At 39.9% G+C, this 21522-nt stretch overlaps 1 protein-coding gene across 2 annotated transcripts in view; it reads left to right on the top strand.

Annotated features, from left to right (window-relative positions):
• The first annotated feature begins 2684 nt into the window (after window positions 1-2684).
• arsh (arylsulfatase H) overlaps window positions 2685-21522 on the top strand; it is a 53078-nt gene continuing 34240 nt past the window's right edge. For both annotated transcript variants that reach the window (XM_034187219.1, XM_034187217.1), the window contains exons 1-3: window positions 2685-2725; window positions 15478-15633; window positions 16698-16819. In XM_034187219.1, the coding sequence (XP_034043110.1) occupies window positions 2721-2725; window positions 15478-15633; window positions 16698-16819 (283 nt within the window). In that variant the 5' untranslated portion in view covers window positions 2685-2720. The remainder of the gene's footprint in view (window positions 2726-15477; window positions 15634-16697; window positions 16820-21522) is intronic.

Raw genomic sequence — 21522 nt, 5'->3', positions numbered from 1 at the left:
GGGACAGGAAGAGACTCAATAGATTAGTCAGAAGGTCTGGCTCTGTCCTGGAATGCACTTTGGACCCCATAGAGGTGGTGGGTGAGAGGAGCATGCTCCCACCTCTTACATGAGACTGTGGGGGGCCTTAAGCAGCTCCTTCAGTAATAGATTGCTGCACCCTCTGTGCAAAACAGAACACCTCTGCAGGTCATTTATCCCAACTGCAGTCAGACTGCATAATACCTCAAAATGGTTGTAGTACCATAATCACCTGCTGATTTTGCACTATCAACTACGTCAACCGACACATTTTGTGCTTTATTACATGCACAACTATGCAATTTATCCTGTGCAATAATAATTTGACTATATCTATGCATACTTATACTCACTATATTCTATTGTTCACATAATCTGTTCACATCAGTATTTATGCACCCACCAGCAAACATAGCAACATACTTTAGTCACCTTTCTTTAATATAGATTTTTTTTTTCTTTTTCTTTAATACTGTATGACTTGCTGCAGCAACAAGTGATTTTCCCCGCTGTGGGATCAATAAAGTTTTATCTCATCTTATCTTATATTTAATAAACAGACAGGATATGGTGGCCTTTATGAATAATACACTTTTTAATTGTTTGTTTAAAAAGAAAAATTAGTTATTGGTTGTCGGGCAACTTTCCCGTCGAGGCTTTGTAGCTGAGCAAATTTTGTTCACAAACAGAATATATTTTGAGTTCCAAAGGCACCAATTATATATGATTAGGTCTCTCTAGAAGTTATTTTGAGTTAATAAAAAATATATCATAAAACATTTTTATAAAAATGAAACAGAAAATAAATAGTTGAGGGTTGTTGGTTCACTGTATAAGTTCAACAAACTGATGGTTATCTATCACTCCTTTTTTTTAAGGAGCTCGAAACACGCCTGTTGTTTTCAGTCATCTTTGTCACATTCATATTTTAATGGATTTTAAGTTCAATTCTTTAACTGTGATATCAGTAAATGTAAGGAGTATTTGTGACACAACAAAAAGTAAAGCCACCCTTTTCTTTTGTAAGAGAGAAGTGAGGCTGATCTGATGTCACTTCAGGAAACTCTCTCGTGAGTCAGATTTTAAGTTTTGAAAGGGGCAACGGGGAAGTGAAGCTAGTCATGGGTCAAACAGCTGTGCCAGAGTGTCAGACATCCTGCAAACATTTAAAGGGGATAATTTATAGGTCATTCCATCAAATACCAGCAGAATCACACTTAAACAAGTTCATTCAATTTTCATTGTTTTGAATATTTATGGTTACAACTCTCAGTCTCCAGTAAAATGATTTTCTGCCAAATATTACACACACACACACACACACACACACACATATATATATATATATATATGTGTGTGTGTGTGTGTGTGTGTGTGTGTGTGTACACACACACACACACACACATATATATATATATATATATATATATATATATATATATATATATATATATATATATATATATATATGTGTGTGTGTGTGTGTGTGTGTGTGTGTGTGTGTGTGTGTGTGTGTGTGTCACACCCATTTTGGCATCTTTACACTGGCTCCCTGTCTCTGTGAGATTTTAAGGTTTTGTTATTGACTTATAAAATTGTTCATGGACTGGCACTGTCTTATCTGGCTGAGCTGGTGGTGGTGGAACCTTACGTGCCGGCCCAGGCTTTGCAGTCACAGGATGCGAGACTTCTCTGTGTTCTCAGGGTGAAGAAGTCAACTGGTGAAAGAGCTTTTTCTCATCGTGCACCCACCCTGTGGAACGGTCTTCCTGTGACCGTGAGGCAATCGGAGTTTGTGGACATTTTTAAGTCAAAACTGAAAACCCATTTTTATTCTCTTTCTTATGACTAGTTTTTATGTTTATCCGTTTTATTCTTTTACTTCTGTTTTTAATTATGTATTTGAATTTTTTTAATTCATTTTGAATTATTTAATTTTTACGTTGGGTTGTTCTGTGTGAGGTGACTTGAGATGGCTTTTGCTGTGATTTGGCGCATTATAAGCTGATTAAATTGAAAAAAAAAATTGACACACGTGTGTTGTGAAAGCTTTGAACTGGTAGAGACATTCTACAAGAGAATATTTTTTAAAAAGTCCAAAGTTATTACACAGCAACAATAAATAAAATGCGCAGAGTGAAATTAAAAAAGGTAGCATCCCCAGTTACACAACTTCATGGTGAAATTCCATAACTACAGGAATGCAAAGTTAAAAAAAAAAAAAGCCAGTTGGTCGTAATTATCATAAAAACCGCGTTATATCGCTCTATATTTGTCTATGAATGACAAATCTGATTGAAATTTGCAATCTAATAATAAAGGCTTTTCTGATTACTAATTATAAATTCCCCATGACTTATTTTTGATAGCACAGGAGAAAACAGGAGTGGGGTAACCAATTGGGTTCGTAGTTTCAGTGTGGTTCCTGGTTCAAACCCCACCCATGCCACATTTCTCCTAATGTGGAGTTGCATCAGGAAGGGCATCCGGCGTGAAACCTGTGCCAATTCAACATGCAGATCCACCTTGGATTTGCTGTGGCGACCACGAGTACAAACAAGGAAGCAGCCGAAGGGACTTACTCAGGAGAAAACACTCATGCGCTAATATACCTGTCATTACGGTAGATGGGCGGGAGCTGGGCGGGGTTTCGTGGTGAGACTTTGCATTCTGCATGAAGTCGTTCATTGAGTGCGAGTATGAGGTGAGTCCAAAATAAAGTTTACTTTCGGCTTTTCACAGCAAAGTGCGCATTACATCAATTATTAACAGCTTTATGTACTAAAATGAGACGGTCAGACTGAGCTTTCTTTTGCTTCTTTTCTGCAATGTCAGGGTTTAGAAGGCTATTTAGAAATGGGTAAAAGCAAAATTCGGATTGTTTACATTCTGCCATACGCTGAGAGCATGAATATTAAATAGGACAAAAGTCCGTACACGGACAGCTTTTCTTAAAGCATGCAAAAATGTCAGTCAATCAATCAATTATACTTCATTTTGGTGGGGCAAAAGTGCTACAACGGCTGCAAAGCAGTGCAAAATTACTTTTCCCACATTTTGTTATGTTACAGTCTTATTCCAAAATGGATGAAAATTCTTTTTTTTTTTTTCATCTCAAAATTCTACACACAATACTCTTCTTCTTTTTTTTATCTGTTCCCATTAGGGGTCGCCACAGCAGATCAATCGTTTCCATCTCACCCGAGAATAAAATCGTAAGAGTACGAGAATAAAATTGTCATATTACGAGAAAGTCATAATATTATGAGAATAAACTTGTACTATTATGAGAATAAAGTCATAATATTATGAGAACAAACGTAATATTATGAGAATAAACTTGTAATATTATGAGAATAAAGTCGTAGTATTTTAAGAATAAAGTTGTTATATTATGATAATAAAATTGTAATATTATGAGGATAAAGTCATCGTATTATGAGAATAAAGTTGTTATATTATGAGAATAAACTTGTAATATTACGAGAATAAAGTCATCGTATTACGAGAACAAACTTGTAATATTATGAGAGTAAAGTCATAATATTACTAGAACAAATGTAATATGAGAATAAACTTGTAATATTATGAGATAAAGTCATAGTATTATAAGAATAAAGTTGTTATATTATGAGAATAAAGTTGTAATACTATGAGGATAAAGTCATCGTATTATGAGAATAAAGTTGTTATATTATGAGAATAAACTTGTAATATTACGAGAATAAAGTCACGTATTACGAGAACAAACTTGTAATATTATCAGAGTAAAGTCATAATATTACTAGAACAAATGTAATATGAGAATAAACTTGTAATATTATGAGAATAAAGTCATAGTACTATAAGAATAAAGTTGTTATATTATGAGAATAAAGTTGTAATATTATGAGGATAAAGTCATCGTATTATGAGAATAAAGTTGTTATATTATGAGAATAAACTTGTAATATTACGAGAATAAAGTCTTAGTTTTATGAGAATAAAGTCGTAGTATTATGAGAATAAAATTGTAGCATTACAGGAATAAAGTTGTTATATTACGAGAAAGAACTAGATCGCGGGTAAAGCGGCCGAAATGGGCTTCCTTAGGAGGGTGGCTGGTGTCTCCCTTAGAGATAGGGTGAGAAGTTCGGTCATCTATGGGGAGCTTGGAGTAGAGTCACTGCTCCTTCGCATTGAAAGGAGCCAGCTGAGATGGTTCGGGCATCTGGTAAGGATGCCTCCTGGGCACCTCCCTGGGGAGGTGCTTCAAGCATGTCCATCTGGGAGGAGACCTCGAGGAAGACTCAGGACTAGGTGGAGAGATTATATCTCCACACTGGCCTGGGAACGCCTTGGGATCCCCCAGTCAGAGGTGGTCAATGTGGCACGGGAAAGGGATGTCTGGGGTCCCCTGCTGGAGCTGTTACCCCCTCGACCCGAACCTGAAAAGCGGTTGAAGCTGAATGAATGAATGAATATTATGAGAATAAAGTTGTAATATTATGAGAATGAAGTCATCGTATTACGAGAACAACCTTGCAATATTATGAGAATAAACTTGTAGTATTACGAGTAGGGGCACTGCCAGGGATTTTGGGCCACATGAAAAGAAATCTTATTGGGCCACCCCATACTAATTTGTCAGTATTATAATTATATTAGGGGCCTCTCTGGGCCCCTGTCTTTCATGGGCCCCTAGAATCCTTCTCCTTATTCTTCCCTTTTCAGCACCCATGATTACGAGAATAAACGTGTAATATTACGAGAATAAAGTTGTTGTATTATGAAGAAAATACTTGTAATATTACAAGAATAAACTTGTAATATTACCAGAATAAAGTCATAGTATTATGAGAATAAACTTGTAATATTATGAGCAGGGGTGTCACCAGGGATTTTGGGCCCCATGAAAAGAAATCTTACTGGGCCAGGTTTGAGGTACAGTTTAGTTAACTACTTGTTATCTAAGGCTGCCAACAATAACGTTAGCCTACGTTATGCTGATGTGATTTGTTTGATGTAAAGTTAAATATTAACCTATGATTTTTCAGTGTGATCCACATAATAATTCTACAAGTCAGGTCTGTGAACCACTTCTTTTTGTTACCTGTAATTCTTGTGTAAAACATGGATAAATGTTTAGCTAATATTTTGCATGGAGGCTGCATTCCTCTACCAAGACACACTGAAGTTTAGTTTTTCTCTGTCTCCTCCGTCAGACTGGGGAACCTCAGGAACTGATGTATTTCAGAAGATGCAAAGCAAAAAGGGGACATTTCTACAATTTCAATTTAATCATTTTATATAGTGCCAAATCACAGCAGAGTTGCTTCACACAAAACAATTCAGCAAACAAAATAAAATAAATTAAAAGATTAAAAAAAAGCACAGTAAAAGAGTTAAAAAAGTAAAAAGCATTGTAACATAATATGCCAATATGCTAGCCAAACGAAAGGGAAAATAAATGCGTCTTTAGTCTGGACGTGAATGTGTCTACAGAATCTGACTGTTTTATTGACGCAGGGAGATCATTCCACAGAACAGGGGCATGATAAGAGAAAGCTCTGTGACCTGCAGACTTTTTACTCACCCTGGGGACACAAGGTAGTCCTGCATCCTGCGAACGCAAAGCCCAGGCCGGTACGTAGGATTTAATTAGATCAGCTAGGTAGGGAGATGCTAGTCCGTGAACAATTTTATAGGCTAGTAATAGAACCTTAAAATCTGATCTCACAGGGACAGGAAGCCAGTAAAGAGATGCCAGAATGGGTGTAAAGTGGGCAATCTTTCTGCTTCATGTCAGAAGTCTGGCAGCAGCATTTTGAACCAATGGGAGACCCCAAATGCTGGACTGCGGTAAACCAGATAATAAAACATTGCAATAATCCAATCTAGAAGAGACAAAGGCATGAATCAGGGTCTCAGCATCAGCCATAGACAGGATGGGATGAATCCTCGCTATATTTCTTTGGAACACTCAGAAAATAGCAAACCAGGTAGGACAAAATAGCAGGAGGCCGATGTGTTCCCAAGTCTAGCTGCTGGCACTCAGTGGCACTCAGTTTTCATATTTGCTTTGAATGTTTTTAGTTGGGGGTGTTATCTAAGTGAAAAACCTGTTCTCAGACAACAGAAATAGGCCATGCAAACTAACATCACACTCCCTGTAAACAAGAAAAGCAACCAACTGCAAAGCCTTTATCAGTAATTGTGATAAATTGAATCAAAATTTCCCCACCTTTCAGGTTTGCAGTGGTGGGAGGAGCCTAAAAGTGCATATTATTGGTCCAACATTAGCAATATGCAGTGCAGATAGCGGAAATAGTTGGTACGGCTCAGCTGTCTTTACTATGTGCTGATCACATGAACCCAGTGCATCGCCAGTTTTCTTCCATGTATGACCTATCTTGATTACTAACGGCTTATATAAGAATGACTGATTTCAAAGAAAACTACAAAAATGTGTCTTTTTTAAAAGAGTCTGACTAACTCAAAAAATGCAGGTACGAACAAGAATGAAAATACATGGTGAAATACTTTTTCCACATTAAAATGACGTCTTCAGCTGTTGAAATTTTGATTTGTTTTTGTTCAGAACTTTTTTTTACTCTTAGTTGTTTTGTACTGTTTAGTGCTCTTTTCATTAGCTGCTCCTTGTTTTACTTCTTTTAGACTTTCCTGTTTTTATTTGTTGTTTTTCCTGAGCGAGGAGTCTGATCATGAGCTTTCCTGTGCTACTGATGTGTTTCAACCTGGTGTAGTGCCAATTGATGAAAGGTCAACACCCGAGTTCACAATGGACAGAAATGATCTGTTAGACTTTATAAATGAACCTCACAGCTCCCTTGAAGAAGTGTTCATTATTTCTGAAGAAAGCATCACTGAGTCATGAGTAACCAGAGAAAATCCACACTGAAAAAAGTGAAACACAGTGCACTTCATTCAAAGTACTTACTTACATTGGTCTAATGGAAAAATTGTGGTTTCCAGTTTAAATCTGCTGGAATCACTTTACAAAATCAGAAATATACATTGTGAGAAACTAAAAAAATTAGCTGTAACAAATTACATCAATTTTTTAAAGTTGATCCAAAGTAGCATTTTTTTCAGTGCAACAACCTCAAGTCATGTTACAAGCGTATTTGTCAGTTCCCATCACAAACTATGCTGTTTTACAAGATGTTTCAGGAGTGACAGCAGCAGACACCTCTGATCCTGAGATAACATCTGTTGCACAGCAAACAGTTGATAATGAGTATCTCAGTGACACACTGATCTACGGTCCTGATGAGTTCCACTTGAACAGCGTCAGTGAAATGATGGAGGCATTTTCTGACCCTGAGATTATGAACAAAACTCATGCCTACTTCCTGACAACTCAGTAGAAAAGGGTTGTGATTCTAGTGTACTCAGAGACATCTGCAATAGTTTCTGGGCAGAGTTTATGAATGTTGCACCCTTGGAACAACTTTGAAAGTGCCTTTTCTCAGACATGAATTTAGTGCTGCTGCATGGAAAGCAACTGGACAAATTCTGCTGAAAGGGTTTAAAGATACCAGTACTTACCCATCAAGCTATAGCCCCATCTTTTCTAGAGGTGATGCTTTTTGGAACATTTCACAGTGACCTGAAGACAAGTTTTCTTCAGTTTGTGAGCTGCCAAGAGCAGGATGTCTTCAGACAGGCTTTAGATGATTTTTCATCTGTTGATGCTGGTGACCTTCTCCAAGTGCTGGATACCTATGAGTGCAAAAAGAGTGTCACTGCTGTTACTCTGCCACACATCTTGGATGAAATATCTCACAAGGAACACATTCAGAAACTCATGTTGTCACTGATTGCTGAAAGGAGATTACACAACTAAAGTTGCATCTTAACTCTGGGGAACTGACCGAAATGTACACTGACCTCAAACCAACGCAAGGAAAGTGGCAAGACTATTGACCGTTCCTGCAGATATGACACAAAAGGAAGCAGAGATGGCCCAGCACCTGAAAAGATACAGTGGTATGTAAAAGTTTGGGCACCCCTTATGATTTCCATGATTTTCCTTTATAAATCGTTGGTTGTCTGGATTAGCAATTTCAGTTAAATACGTATATCATGCAGCAGATGAACACACTGATATTTGAGAAGTGAAATGAAGGTTTTAGTATTTACAGAAAGTGTGCAATAATTATTTAAACAAAATTAGGCAGGTGCATAAATTTGGGCACCCTTTTCATTTTATTGATTTGAATACATTTAGCACTAATTATTGGAATGCAAGATTGGTTTGGTAAGCTCATTGACCCTTGACCTCCTTACACAGGTGAATCCAGTCATGAGAAAGGGTATTTAAGGTGGCATTTGCAAATGGCACCAATGGGAGGCTCTAAACAACTCTCAAATGACCTGAAAACAAAGATTGTTCAACATCATGGTTTAAGGGAAGGATACAAAAAGCTATCTCAGAGACTTCAGCTGTCAGTTTCCACCTGTGAGGAACATAGTGAGGAAATAGTAGACCACAGGCACAGTACTAGTTAAGGCCCGAAGTGGTAGGCCAAGAAAACCTCAGATAAGCTGAAGTGAAGGATGGTGAGAACAGTTATAGTCAGCCCACAGACCTGTTCCAAAGACCTACAACATGATCTTGCTGAGAATAGTGTCTCTGTGCATCATTCAACTGTACAGTGCACTTTGCACAAGGAAATGCTGTATGGGAGAGTAATGCAGAGGAAGCCTTTTCTGGGTACAGGCCATAAACAGAGTCACTTGAGGTATACTAAAGCACATTTGGACAAGCCAGCTTCATTTTGGAATAAGGTGCTGTGGAATTATGAAACTAAAATTCAGTTATTTGGACATAACAACGGGCAGTATGCATGGGTGAAAAAGAACACAGCATTCCAAGAAAAACACCTGCTACCTACAGTAAAATTTGGAGGTGGGTCCATCATGCTGTGTGGCTGTGTGGCCAGTGCAGGTCCTGGGAATCTTGTTAAAGTTGAGAGTCACATGGATTCCAGGCATGGGCACTAACACATGTCAATATCAGCAGATTCTTGAGAACAATGTTCAATCCTTCAACAAGACAATGACCCTAAACACTGCTCAAAATCTACTAAGGCATTCATGCAGAGGAACAAGTTCTGGAATGGCCATCTCAGTCCCCAGACGACATCTGTGGTGTGATTTTAAGCAGGCTGTCCATGCTTAGAAACCACCAAACTGACTGAACTGGAGATGTTTTGTAAAGAAGAATGGTCCAAAATACCTTCAGCCAGAATCCAGACTCTAATTGGAAGCTATAGGAAATGTTTAGAGGCTGTAATTTCTGCAAAAATAGGATATACTAAATATTGATGTATTTTTCTGTTGGGGTGCCCAAATTTATGCCTAATTTTGTTTAAGTAATTATTGCACACTTTCTGTAAATCCTAGAAACTTCATTTCACTTCTCAAATATCAGTATGTTTGTCTGCTATATGATATATTTAACTGAAATTGCTGATCCAAAGGAAAATCATGGAAATCATCAGGGGTGCCCAAACTTTTACATACCACTGTACATCAGGGAACTGAATGAAGAAAAGCTTGGAATATTTTTGAGGTTCTGCACTGGCTGTGATTTGTTGGTATCTGGTCATATCAAGGTGGAGTTTGTAGTTCAGACCAGTTTCACAAGATGGTCCATTGTACATACATGTGGGATGGACTTGACACTGACAGCTATGGTCATTTTCTCGATATAATGTATATTTTGTAAGCAGAATGTGTGGCGTCAAATGTTGCAGCTGATTTTTCCCTCTGAAATATAGTAACATAGTTTACTACCTCCATACACCTAGAGCAAACAAAGACATAAGGTCATTAGCACAGATGTTATTACAGACATATTCAAACACACATTCTTATCTAACACAAAAGGCTGCTCCAATACAAATTTTCTCAAATGTTTCTCAGTTACAGAAAAGTGTTTTAACCAGTTCTAATGAAAGTGAGGTCACAGAAAATGTTTTGGCCAGCTGTGATGAAACTGAGGTATCTATTTATTTACAGAAAAATGTATCGAACAGTTGTGATCATTGTGATGTTGCTGGTTAGTCACAAGAAAAAGATACTGATCCATCAGACTTAGACTACTAATGGTTTTAGCCATTAGATTTTCTTCATTGTTGTGGATTACAAATTGAGTCAAAGATTGATTTCCTGAGGTCATATGCAGATCTTTGTAGCCTTTATTCTGAACATTTACCAATTAATAATGTAAATAAAATATATGTGTAACATCTTGTGTTTCAGTAATTTGTAATGAAAAAAATGCATTAAACATTTATGAAGTTCACTTATTCGTGGCAGAATAGAAATAATTACTGGAATTTCAATAGGCAGTTGCTGCTCCTAAAGTATGGTACTTGTACGTTACGTGAGTATTTCTGGTTCAAGCTGCTTTATTTACATTTATACAACAGTTCATTTCTGCATTATGGCTCTTGGTAAAGACACTTTAGTCATTTTACTGATAATTTATTGTAAATGTAGGACTTACAGAGTACTCATTGCATAGTCTCACTATTTTTACTAAAGGGCCTGAATAGGTCATTGATTGTATTCCAGGAAATGTTTTAACTCTGGATTTCCTGTGGCTCCCGTTGGATTTGGCTTTAAAAGTGGACCTCAGACATAGGTTAAATAGTCAGTCAGTATGATGAAAAAAATGATGAGTAGGCAGTATGAGAAAAAGTGTTTTTCAGCATTACAGCATGGAGACATGCTCTATTGGTAACAAAACATTCATGTATTAAACTGAAAATGAGCATAATACTTCTGCTTAAGGAGTTCACAGAAACTGTAAAATAACAGTTTGATTTGTACAGCACAAACCTGGCAGTGGAAATCTCAAGTAAGCCCAGGTTGTCTTTAACTTTACTGTTCCATTTTGTCATAATAAAATAACTAAAACCCTTTTCATCAAATGAATGTTTCAATTGAAAAACTGCTTATTCATGTCTTAAGTAGCTACAGTTGACATTCTGGGTAGAATGTACCAATGTATTCAGAGAAACTGTCCATGTATACACAGTATTTGCACCTTATTTTAATGAAAGATCTGCCAAAGTGTCTGTAAAACTAGTATCATATTGTGTCAGACCATCTTTACATGACAACACAATAACAAAGTGAAGATCATGAAGCATTTAAATATTTATACAGTTCGATGGCACGGTATGCATCCACAGGAGGGCTCCAACCATTTTCACCCATGAGGAGAATGCAGAGCTCAAAAACTGTCTTATCACGGGTACTCTCCTTTTGGGGTGCACTTTTCCTTACAAAGAGTAACCTCCTCAGGTAGTACATACTGGAGTTGGTCCTCTGTTGCTCCGTCGAGTTGTGGCATAGACATCATGAGAAAGGGTCATCCTCTGTCCACATCATGGGAGGGCCTCAATCTTATCTTGTGTGCATTCCACATTGTGACGACCTCGTCAAGTTCATCTTGTGATGATAAATAACCACTCAAAATGACCCGTAGTCAATACAACCACTGTCTGTCAAAATAAAACTTGCGTAGTGTATTTTTAAGGTGATATGTAAGGCTGATGTGTGTAAAATAAAATAAAGGTCATACTATTGTTTAGACCCTGTGTGAAAGTGCCACAATAACCAGTGACCTCAGGACTGTGTTCAAATCTCAAAAGAATTATGCAAAACATTGATGTAAAGACGTTTTTCAGGATTTTTTCAACCTAATGTGGTGATAATCAAAATGGAAATTCTGTACTTAGTGGAGTATTTTCCTTTTAAGCAAGTTGATCTTTGTGTTACATAACATCTTAAATGTACTTTTGTAAAAGTAAAAAAGTTACTACTTATCTTTCAGAGTACAATTTTCATTCTCTTCCTGTCCAGTGAAAAGATAGTTATCGAGTCATGGTAACTAAAAAAATGTTTTGTGTCAGAATGAGTAGGCCTGCTTTTGTTTTCTTCAACCGCTTATCCGGGATCGGGTCACGGGGACAACAGCTCCAGCAGGACTCCAGACTTCCCTTTTCTGTCCCACATTGACCACCTCTGACAGGGGATCCTGAGGCATTCCGAGGCCAGTATGGAGATATAATCTCTAAACCTAGTCCTAGATCTTCCCTGGGGTCTCCTCCCAGATGCACGTGCCTGGAACACCTCCCTAGGAAGGCGCGCAGGGAGCATCCTTACCAGATGCCCGAACCACATCAGCTGGCTCCTTTCAACGTGAAGGAACAGCGGCTCTACTACGCACTCCCCACGGATGACTGAGTTTCTCATCCTATCTCTAAGGGAGATGCCAGCCACCCTCCTGAGGAAGCCCATTTCGGTGGCTTGTACCCACAAGCTAGTTATTTTGGTCATGACCCAACCCTCATGATCATAGGTGAGAGTAGGAATGAAGATTGACCTGTAGATCAAGAGCTTCGCCTTTTGGCTCAGCTCCCTTTTCCTCACAACAGTACGGTAGAGCGAATGCAATACCTCCCCTGCTGCGCTGATTCTCTGGCCAATCTCATGCTCTGTTGTCCCCTCACTTGTGAGCAAGACCCATACCCCTGTCCCAGCTTTTTTGAAACGTGTTGCAGGCATCTATTTCAAAATGAGCAAATATTTGCATGAAAACAATAAAGTTTATCAGTTTGAACATTAAATATCTTGTCTTTGTGGTGTATTCAATTGCATATAGGTTGAAGAGGATTTGCAAATCATTGTATTCTGTTTTTATTTACATTTTACACAACATCCCAACTTCATTGGAATTGGGCTTGTAAGTTTGTTCTTTTTTTCAGTGTGCATCTGTATGTTTTGAGATGGAGATACAGTTTTTTCTCATAAAATTATGGTTTTATTCTCATATTATTCAACCTGGTCTCACGGCATGTCGTGATTCAGCAGCACGAAATATGCATTAATCTATTGGTTTGTGATATTGTCATGAAAAGCGCCACATTTTTGTCACGGCCGCACAAATTCATTCTAATACATTCCGTGATGCATGAAATTAAAAGTGAAATGGGGGGTGGTTATGGTTAGGGTTGGGGGAAGGAGTAGGGTTAGTAATAGTGAGTTTAAAAAAAAACCCCTTCACAAAAATTTGAATCATTTTGTGAAGGGAGCACGAAAAAAAAAGTGAGACCGGGCTGGTAATACAACCCCTGGCAAAAATTATGGAATCACCGGCCTCGGAGGATATTTATTCAGTTGTTTAATTTTGTAGAAAAAAAGCAGATCACAGACATGACACAAAACTAAAGTCATTTCAAATGGCAACTTTCTGGCTTTAAGAAACACTATAAGAAATCAAGAAAAAATATTGTGGCAGTCAGTAACTGTTACTTTTTTAGACCAAGCAGAGGAAAAAAATATGGAATCACTCAATTCTGAGGAAAAAATTATGGAATCACCCTGTAAATTTTCATCCCCAAAACTAACACCTGCATCAAATCACATCTCCTCGTTGATATTGACCCTATGCCATGACATTGACCCTATGTGTCTTTTTGCAAGGAACGTTTTCACAGTTTTTGCTCTATGGCAGGATGCATTATCATCTTGAAAAATGATTTCATCATCCCCAAACATCCTTTCAATTGTCCAAAATATCAACGTAAACTTGTGCATTTATTGATGATGTAATGACATCCATCTCCCCAGTGCCTTTACCTGACATGCAGCCCCATATCATCAATGACTGTGGAAATTTACATGTTCTCTTCAGGCAGTCATCTTTATAAATCCCATTGGAACAGCACCAAACAAAAGTTCCAGCATCATCACCTTGCCCAATGCAGATTCGAGATTCATCACTGAATATGACTTTCATCCAGTCATCCACAGTCCAGGATTGCTTTTCCTTAGCCCATTGTAACCTTGTTTTTTTCTGTTTAGGTGTTAATGATGGCTTTCGTTTAGCTTTTCTGTATGTAAACCCCATTTCCTTTAGGAGGTTTCTTACAGTTCGGTGACAGACGTTGACTCCAGTTTCCTCCCATTCGTTCCTCATTTGTTTTGTTGTGCATTTTTCGATTTTTGAGAAATATTGCTTTAAGTTTTCTGTCTTGACGTTTGATGTCTTCCTTGGTCTACCAGTATGTTTGCCTTTAACAACCTTCCCATGTTGTTTGTATTTGGTCCAGAGTTTAGACACAGCTGACTGTGAACAACCAACATCTTTTGCAACATTGCGTGATGTTTACCCTCTTTTAAGAGTTTGATAATCCTCTCCTTTGTTTCAATTGACATCTCTCGTGTTGGAGCCATGATTCATGTCAGTCCACTTGGTGCAACAGCTCTTCAAGGTGTGATCACTCCTTTTAGATGCAGACTAACGAGCAGATCTGATTTGATGCAGGTGTTAGTTTTGGGGATGAAAATTTACAGGGTGATTCCATAATTTATTCCTCAGAATTGAGTGATTCCATATTTTTTTCCTCTGCTTGGTCTAAAAAAGTAACCGTTACTGACTGCCACAATCTTTTTTTCTTGATTTCTTATAGTGTTTCTTAAAGCCAGAAAGTTGCCATTTGAAATGACTTTAGTTTTGTGTCATGTCTGTGATCTGCTTTTTTTCTACAAAATTAAACAACTGAATGAACATCCTCCGAGGCCGGTGATTCCATAATTTTTGCCAGGGGTTGTATTTGGTGGTAATAAAAGGTTTTTTTTTGTTAATATTTCAAGTTTTTCTCATAAATTACAACTTCATTCTCATAATATTACAAGTTTATTTTCATTATATTATGACTTTATTCTCATAATATTACAAGTTTATTATCATAAATTTAAGACTTTATGCTCGAAGTCAGCTTTTTTTCTCTCAGTGTGGCCCCAAAACACAGCCGTAGGTTTGAGACCTGTTGTATCACTGGAAAAAAAAAAAAGTAAAATTAATCATCCAGAAAGTAATCATTATATTTTCAAAATATAAACATAATCAGATTATGTCTTTTTCTCTGTAACTGTAAGGAATACAGACCAGATATTTATGTCATCATTTCACGATCCCTTTAAATGTCTCAATTTCTACAAACCTGATTTCATATAAGACTGCAAATAATATGCAATTAATTAGGATTAATCAATTAATTATGCCCATTATAGAGAACGAGGTCATGAAATTAACTATTTTGTGTGATCAGCAGTCTCCCCCCCCCCCCAAAAAAATTGGAAAGGTTCCAAACAAAACAAAATGCAGTATTTCTTCATATTTAAGATACTACAAAGAAATAAGAGGTGAAAGTGATGAGGCTTCATCAAGCTGAGGAAAAGCAACGAAAACAAACAAAGCTGTGAACAAAGATACAGCACTGTTTTGCAGAGCAATCGAACAGTCATCGGAATAATAAATGTCAGCAGTGTTCAATTAAGACAGTAAAATCTCACAAGAGTTTTCTGCTGTATTATAGTCACATTTCATTACTGGGAATTTATCCATTAATTGTTTTGTTTTTTCTTCAGGTCTACTCTGTTGCCACCTCTTCTTCTCTCCATCCTCTTAACAGTCGGAACTGATGTCACAGCAGAAGAGGAGGACAGGAAGCCAAATTTTGTTCTGATTATGGTTGATGACCTGGGCATTGGTGATGTGGGCTGCTATGGTAATGATACCATCAGGTATGTAAGTCCCTTCGGCTGCTCCCTTGGTTTTTCACTCGGGGTCGCCACATCAGATCCGAGGTGAATCTGCATTTTGAGTTGGCACAACTTCCACTTTGGACGTACTTGTATAGGTAGTTCACTCAGGGGTTGACATAACCAACCAAACTTAAAATTTTGCTTGTCTCATGATTCCGATGGACTGGGGTTCTGTCTTGGGGGAGTTGTAGACTCTCATTTTCTTCATATTACAGTAGTTGTAGATAGTCACCAATGAGAATGGGCCTCAACACCTATATAGAATTTGTTTATTCCACTCTTCTTTGATATTTTTTTGGGCTTGGACCAGCTTGGGCCACCAAACATCAAATTTTGGTCGTCCAGTTGAACAGCAGAGAAATCAGTTGCGTATGTAAGTTTAACAACTGTGATGTTCTAAAATCTTCATGTCCAGGGCTTGGTATTCCCTCTGCCATAGCTGCTCAATTCAAGGATGGTCCCCATACTCTTAATGGGAGTGCTTTTTATACACAAGATATCATATTATGAAAGTCTTCCATAAAGTTGCATGAAGACGCGAACATAAAGATGTTGCACCCATCTTTCAAAATTTTGCTAGTAATACCAAAAAGAAAATATCTGGTAATAATCATATTATCACATACATGATAGAAGTTAGGAGTAGGTGTGGTTAAAGTTGCCTGTTGCTGGAAATGAGCTTGAATGTCAGTTTCTTTCATTTCCAAAGCGTAGGTCTGGTGGCCATCAAAGCCACTATGCCGCTTGTAGTGGAATTTCGGAGAAAATGTAGTGAGACCACACTGTTCTCTGTTCTAGCGCTGAAAGAACTCTGTGATACTGCAGAATTTAACTTATTCCTGAAAGGAAAAGGTCAGCTGTGGCTGGGTGACCTTGTGCATTTTCTGATTAATATTCCTGTCATTATTACAGCCTTGTTCCTCGTCTTTGGGCTTTTTTTTTGGTCACAGTATCTGTTTATACTCTCTTTGCTTGAAAATGTGGCTCTGACAGTCTGCGTATATGTGTTCTACCTGTTTCTTATAACAACTTGTTTCTTACAGGACTCCTAACGTTGACAAACTGGCTTCAGAAGGGGTGAAGCTGACACAACACATTGCTGCTTCTCCTCTCTGCACCCCAAGCCGAGCTGCTTTCATGACGGGCCGCTATGCCATTCGATCAGGTAGCCAAAAGGCATTTGCTTTTATGGCTAAGAAGCAATGATACAGGGTTAGTCCTGAATCATGCCACTAAACACACACAAACACACACAAAGTATTATTTTATTTGTTGTTTAATGTTCAGATATTTTGTAGTATTCCAATAATTTTTAGAGTATTGTAATAGACTCTTTGAAAAAAGGGAAAAAATTATTTGTTGGATTAGTGTTCAAATATTTGTTGTTGTGTGTTGGGGGTTGTGGCTGGATGTTTTGGTGTTCTTTTCTTTTCTTTGCTCTTCAGGTGGCATGGAAACTGATTCTTCTGTGGAGAAGGTGCTGGCTGAAGAGTCCTCACCCTCATCAACATCATGTGAAGCACCTGTGACTGGTGCTCACATGCAACCTTAAAGACTTTTCAGCTGAAGCAGATAATTGGATGGCGTTCTGCATTTAAGTCATGTGTGATTCAAGCAGAACTGCCGGGAACCTGACCTTGTGATGTTCGTTTGTGAGACGCTGAGGACCGCGCCTGGGTTTGACACATCGAGCCCGTGAAGCAAGGAAGGGTGAGGACACATGCTGTCAGCACACATCAAAGGTGATTAAGTGTTTGACTAATTGTTGATAGTAACTTGGTGTTTTGTTACACAGTATACTTGAATTGTGATGAGAATTGTGCAGTTTGCTTCTCACTGCTGTGGCATGCGGATAAGTGATCCTCCACCTGTTGTGAGAAGCTGCTCATTTGCATAAAGTTAAAAAGATACAGACCTGAATGTGTTGCTGATAGCGTGTGTCTTTTGAAAGTTATTGTTGTAACTGCTGACTTACTTCACCTCTTCTTTGCTTCACAGAGAGTCAGTTTGTCGTGTCCACCTGGGGAGTGTTTGGTGGTGGTAGTGGGTCCAGGAGCGCCAGGCTTTGATCCTTGCGGGCGCTGGAGAGCGTACCAACAGTCACTCCACCAGAAGGACGCTATTTTTGTTTTTACACCTTTTAAACACAGCGGGTGAAATAAATATATTGTTTTTGGAACCGCTTTTCTGGTTATTTGTAGCGCTGGGTTCCGTCTGACGCAGGTCCGCTCCTCAACCCGCGTCGACACATAACAATTTGTAGCCTGTTAAAAATGAAGAGAAGTGCTTCAAAGTTTATCCGAAAAGTACTCACAGCACTTCACATAAATTGCCCTCGTTCCAAATTTTTTTTGGAATGAGTTGTAGCTCTTAAATGCAGGAATGGATGTATATTAACAAATGAAATTAAGTTGGCCACACAAAACATGATGTATCTTGAGTTCATGCTGTCCACAATGAATGTTAAAGTAAATGTAAGGATCACTTTGTTTTATTTGCATTTTGTGTATCGTACCAACTTTTTTCTGATTCAGGGTTGTGAAAAAGTGATGGTGTTGTGATATCAGAGAAAACTACAAACTGGGAGGATGATGAGAAGACAAACAAAACAAATACACACTTTACTTTTTCCACATTTTATGTTACAGCCTTATTCCAAAATGGAGTAAATTAATTTTTCTCCCCTCAAAATTCTACTCACAGAACCCCACAATGCCAACATGAAATTTTTTTTTTTTAAATTTCTGCAAGTTTATTAAAAAATAACTAAGAAATCGTGTGTACATAAGTATTCTGTTGTATGGCTGGGGGGCCTGGCTGCCTTTTTTGTTTCTGTCTTTTTGTTTTTCCTTCCAGGTGGCTTGCATTTGGGACTGAGTGGCTGTGTAGCTGAGTTATCAGGACCTCACCCTGTTCACCTGCGGCTCGTCAGGACTCACAGCTGTGGTGCATCTACATGGATTGGAACATGGTGGCATTTAAGACTGGAGTACACAGTGTGTATTTGCCAGAGACTCGACCTTGTGACCAGACGGGTGAGATCGTCGTCTCGGGAGCCATCTATCATCAGTGGATGCAGAGAACGTCCAGGGTTGATGCACGGTCTGTGAAAGAGGAGGGGGTGAGGTCTCACGCTCGTCAGCACACTTCCTGAGGTACGTTAGATTTTGGTGACTAACATTTATACAGTCAGTAAATGTGGTGTCCCTCACACCTTATTATATTGAGCTGTATGTTGGTCGTTTAAATCAGCTTCCGCTGCAGTGAGTTGTGAACTGGATGTTCCATGCCTGCAGGGTGGGAAGCTGATTAGTAATTAAGCCAGGAAGTGTTTGGCTGTTTGTGCACCTTTGAGCGGTCCCTCTGTGTGTTGAGTGTGGACTCACATAATGATTTCCTTCTTTCACAGACTCGGTTTGTCGCGGCCACCTGGGGGGTGTCGGCGGGGGTCCCTGGGTCCGAACCAGTTCTGGCTCCGGACCGTTAGCGCTGCTGGAGTGCACCGCAATCCACCACGCCAGGACCGTGCACTTTTATATTTTTCACAGCACTGTTATGTTATTAAACTCTGTTATCCTTTGTACCGTGCTCTGCTTATTTTATACTGGGTCCTTCAAACGCTGGTCGGTTCTCCGGGCTGCGTCCGACACATAACAGTAGTCTCTGGCCAACATCACGGACCCGCGGTAGCAGAGACGGTAATGCGCCGTGGAAGGCGGCAGCAGACGTTCAGAAGTTATCCGGATCAGTTGCGGGTGCTCTCCGCCCGGATGGTGCGCGTTGGAGAACCCATTACTGAATACTGATTTGAGCGCTCATGCAGCCGTGTTCCTGTGTTTGTGCCTTATCCGAGGGTCATGGTGGAGTGTGACTGGCGACGGCTTCGCGTCGCACTTCGACCGGATAAGAGGTTTAAACGGGAGCTGCAAGAGTGTGTCTGTAATGGGTGCACGCGCACGGCGGAGCTCTGTGGCACGGGTCGCTGTGCTTCCTGTGTTACAGTCGTAGCCCCGTTTCCCCGGGTAATGATAGCTACTGCGTCTGTTGTCAGCTCCGGTGTTATTTAGTTGAATCACATTTTTGGTTGTGCGCTGCTCACAGGAAAAGCAGCATGAACTATTTTCTGTCACCAAAGGGGTTTTTTTATTTTTAGCACTCTGGCTCCCTCTGTTGGTGACTGAGTCACATTACCGTCAAGCTCTTAAGTTGGAACAGGTGTGTTCCATTTGTTTGAGCTTGACGGTATAAATCACTTATTTGTTTTGTGTTAGTTCATTTTGTGTGGGTGTTTTTTGAGTTGGTTTTTGTGTGGGATTTTATTTTTTGTTTTTCACTATTAGGGACTGGGGTTGTGACCCTGCAGTCTGTCTGGAAAAAAAAAGGACCCAAGCAACTTTGTGTTAGTCTGTTGGTCTTTCTTTTTGTTTCTTTCGGTTTCGCCTCCCGGGGTTTGATGGGACGGTCCCCTGGGGGGTCATGGGGGGGTATTTGGGTTGTTTTTTCTTTTTTTTGTTTGTTTTTTGTTACTGCCCTCTCTTCTCCTCTGACTCCAGCCGTGTGAGCGTAGTGTCAGCGTTGCTGGAGTGGTGCAGTTTGGTTGTGCTGGGCGTTTCCCAGGTAACCTCTGCACCTGGGGGGGGGGGGGGGGGGGGGGGGGGATGTTTTGTTTGTTGTTTCCCTGTTCCACCTCCGGCTTCAGCACGCCTTTGAGCCGTCTGCCATCGGCGTGGCTGAGGTTTGGGGCAGTGGGATAAACCCGCAGCTAGTGGCTGGTTTAGAAGTCGGAGGAGTGGCGCCGTTTTGTGCTGTCTGCCATAACCGCTGTTCCACTCCTCCCGGTTGGCTTCTGGGGTATAGTCACGGTTGGTGACACTGGACGTGCTTCCAGTTTCCACTGCGCCAAGGGGGTGGGGTTGGGGTTGTTTTGTTTGTATGTTTTTTTTTTTTTTTTCTCCTTTTGTGTTTCCGCCCTCAGGGTTTGACTGTGGTGTCCTCTGGGGGGGGGGGGGGGGGGGTGTTAGCAGTTTATTTGCAAGCTTAAGTTTGGGTTTTCTTTTCTCCCCTTCCCGGGGTTTGATGGAACGGTCCTCTGGGGGGGGGGGGGTGTTAGTGTTTTTATTGTTAGCTTAAGTTTGGGTTGTTTTCTTTTCTCCCCTTCCCGGGGTTTGATGGAACGGGCCTCTGGGGAGGGGGGGGGTGTTTTGGTTGTTTGTGTTTGTCTTTTTTGTTTTATGACTAATCAGACTGTGAACATGGTTGGACAAAGGCTGACCGCACAGGTTCAAGAACTCCTGGCCACACCTGTGCTAATTGACTGATAGAAACAAGGGCAAAGATGCAGCCAGAGGAGAAGACACCTACCGTTCTGTAGATGAGGATTCTGTTGGAAGATGAATGCGGATACGGTTTCCAGCCATGGTCCCTGGAGGGGGGTGTTTCTCCTGGGCCAGGTTTGTGTGGTCGCCGGGAGGCCTTCCCGTGAGGGTGGGGTACTGTTGTATGGCTGGGGGGCCTGGCTGCCTTTTTGTTTCTGTCTTTTGTTTTTCCTTCCAGGTGGCTTGCATTTGGGACTGAGTGGCTGTGTAGCTGAGTTTATCAGGACCTCACCCTGATCACCTGCGGCTCGTCAGGACTCACAGCTGTGGTGCATCTACATGGATTGGAACATGGTGGCATTTAAGACTGGAGTACACAGTGTGTATTTGCCAGAGACTCGACCTTGTGACCAGACGGGTGAGATCGTCATCTCGGGAGCCATCTCATCATCAGTGGATGCAGAGAACGTCCAGGTTTGATGCATGGTCTGTGAAAGAGGAGGGGGTGAGGTCTCACGCTCGTCAGCACACTTCCTGAGGTACGTTAGATTTT

Source organism: Thalassophryne amazonica, chromosome 14 (genome assembly GCF_902500255.1).
Source record: "Thalassophryne amazonica chromosome 14, fThaAma1.1, whole genome shotgun sequence".
NCBI classification, from domain to species: domain Eukaryota; kingdom Metazoa; phylum Chordata; class Actinopteri; order Batrachoidiformes; family Batrachoididae; genus Thalassophryne; species Thalassophryne amazonica.
Note: the sequence above shows the minus strand (reverse complement) of the source record. Positions and strands in the feature narration are given on the sequence as shown.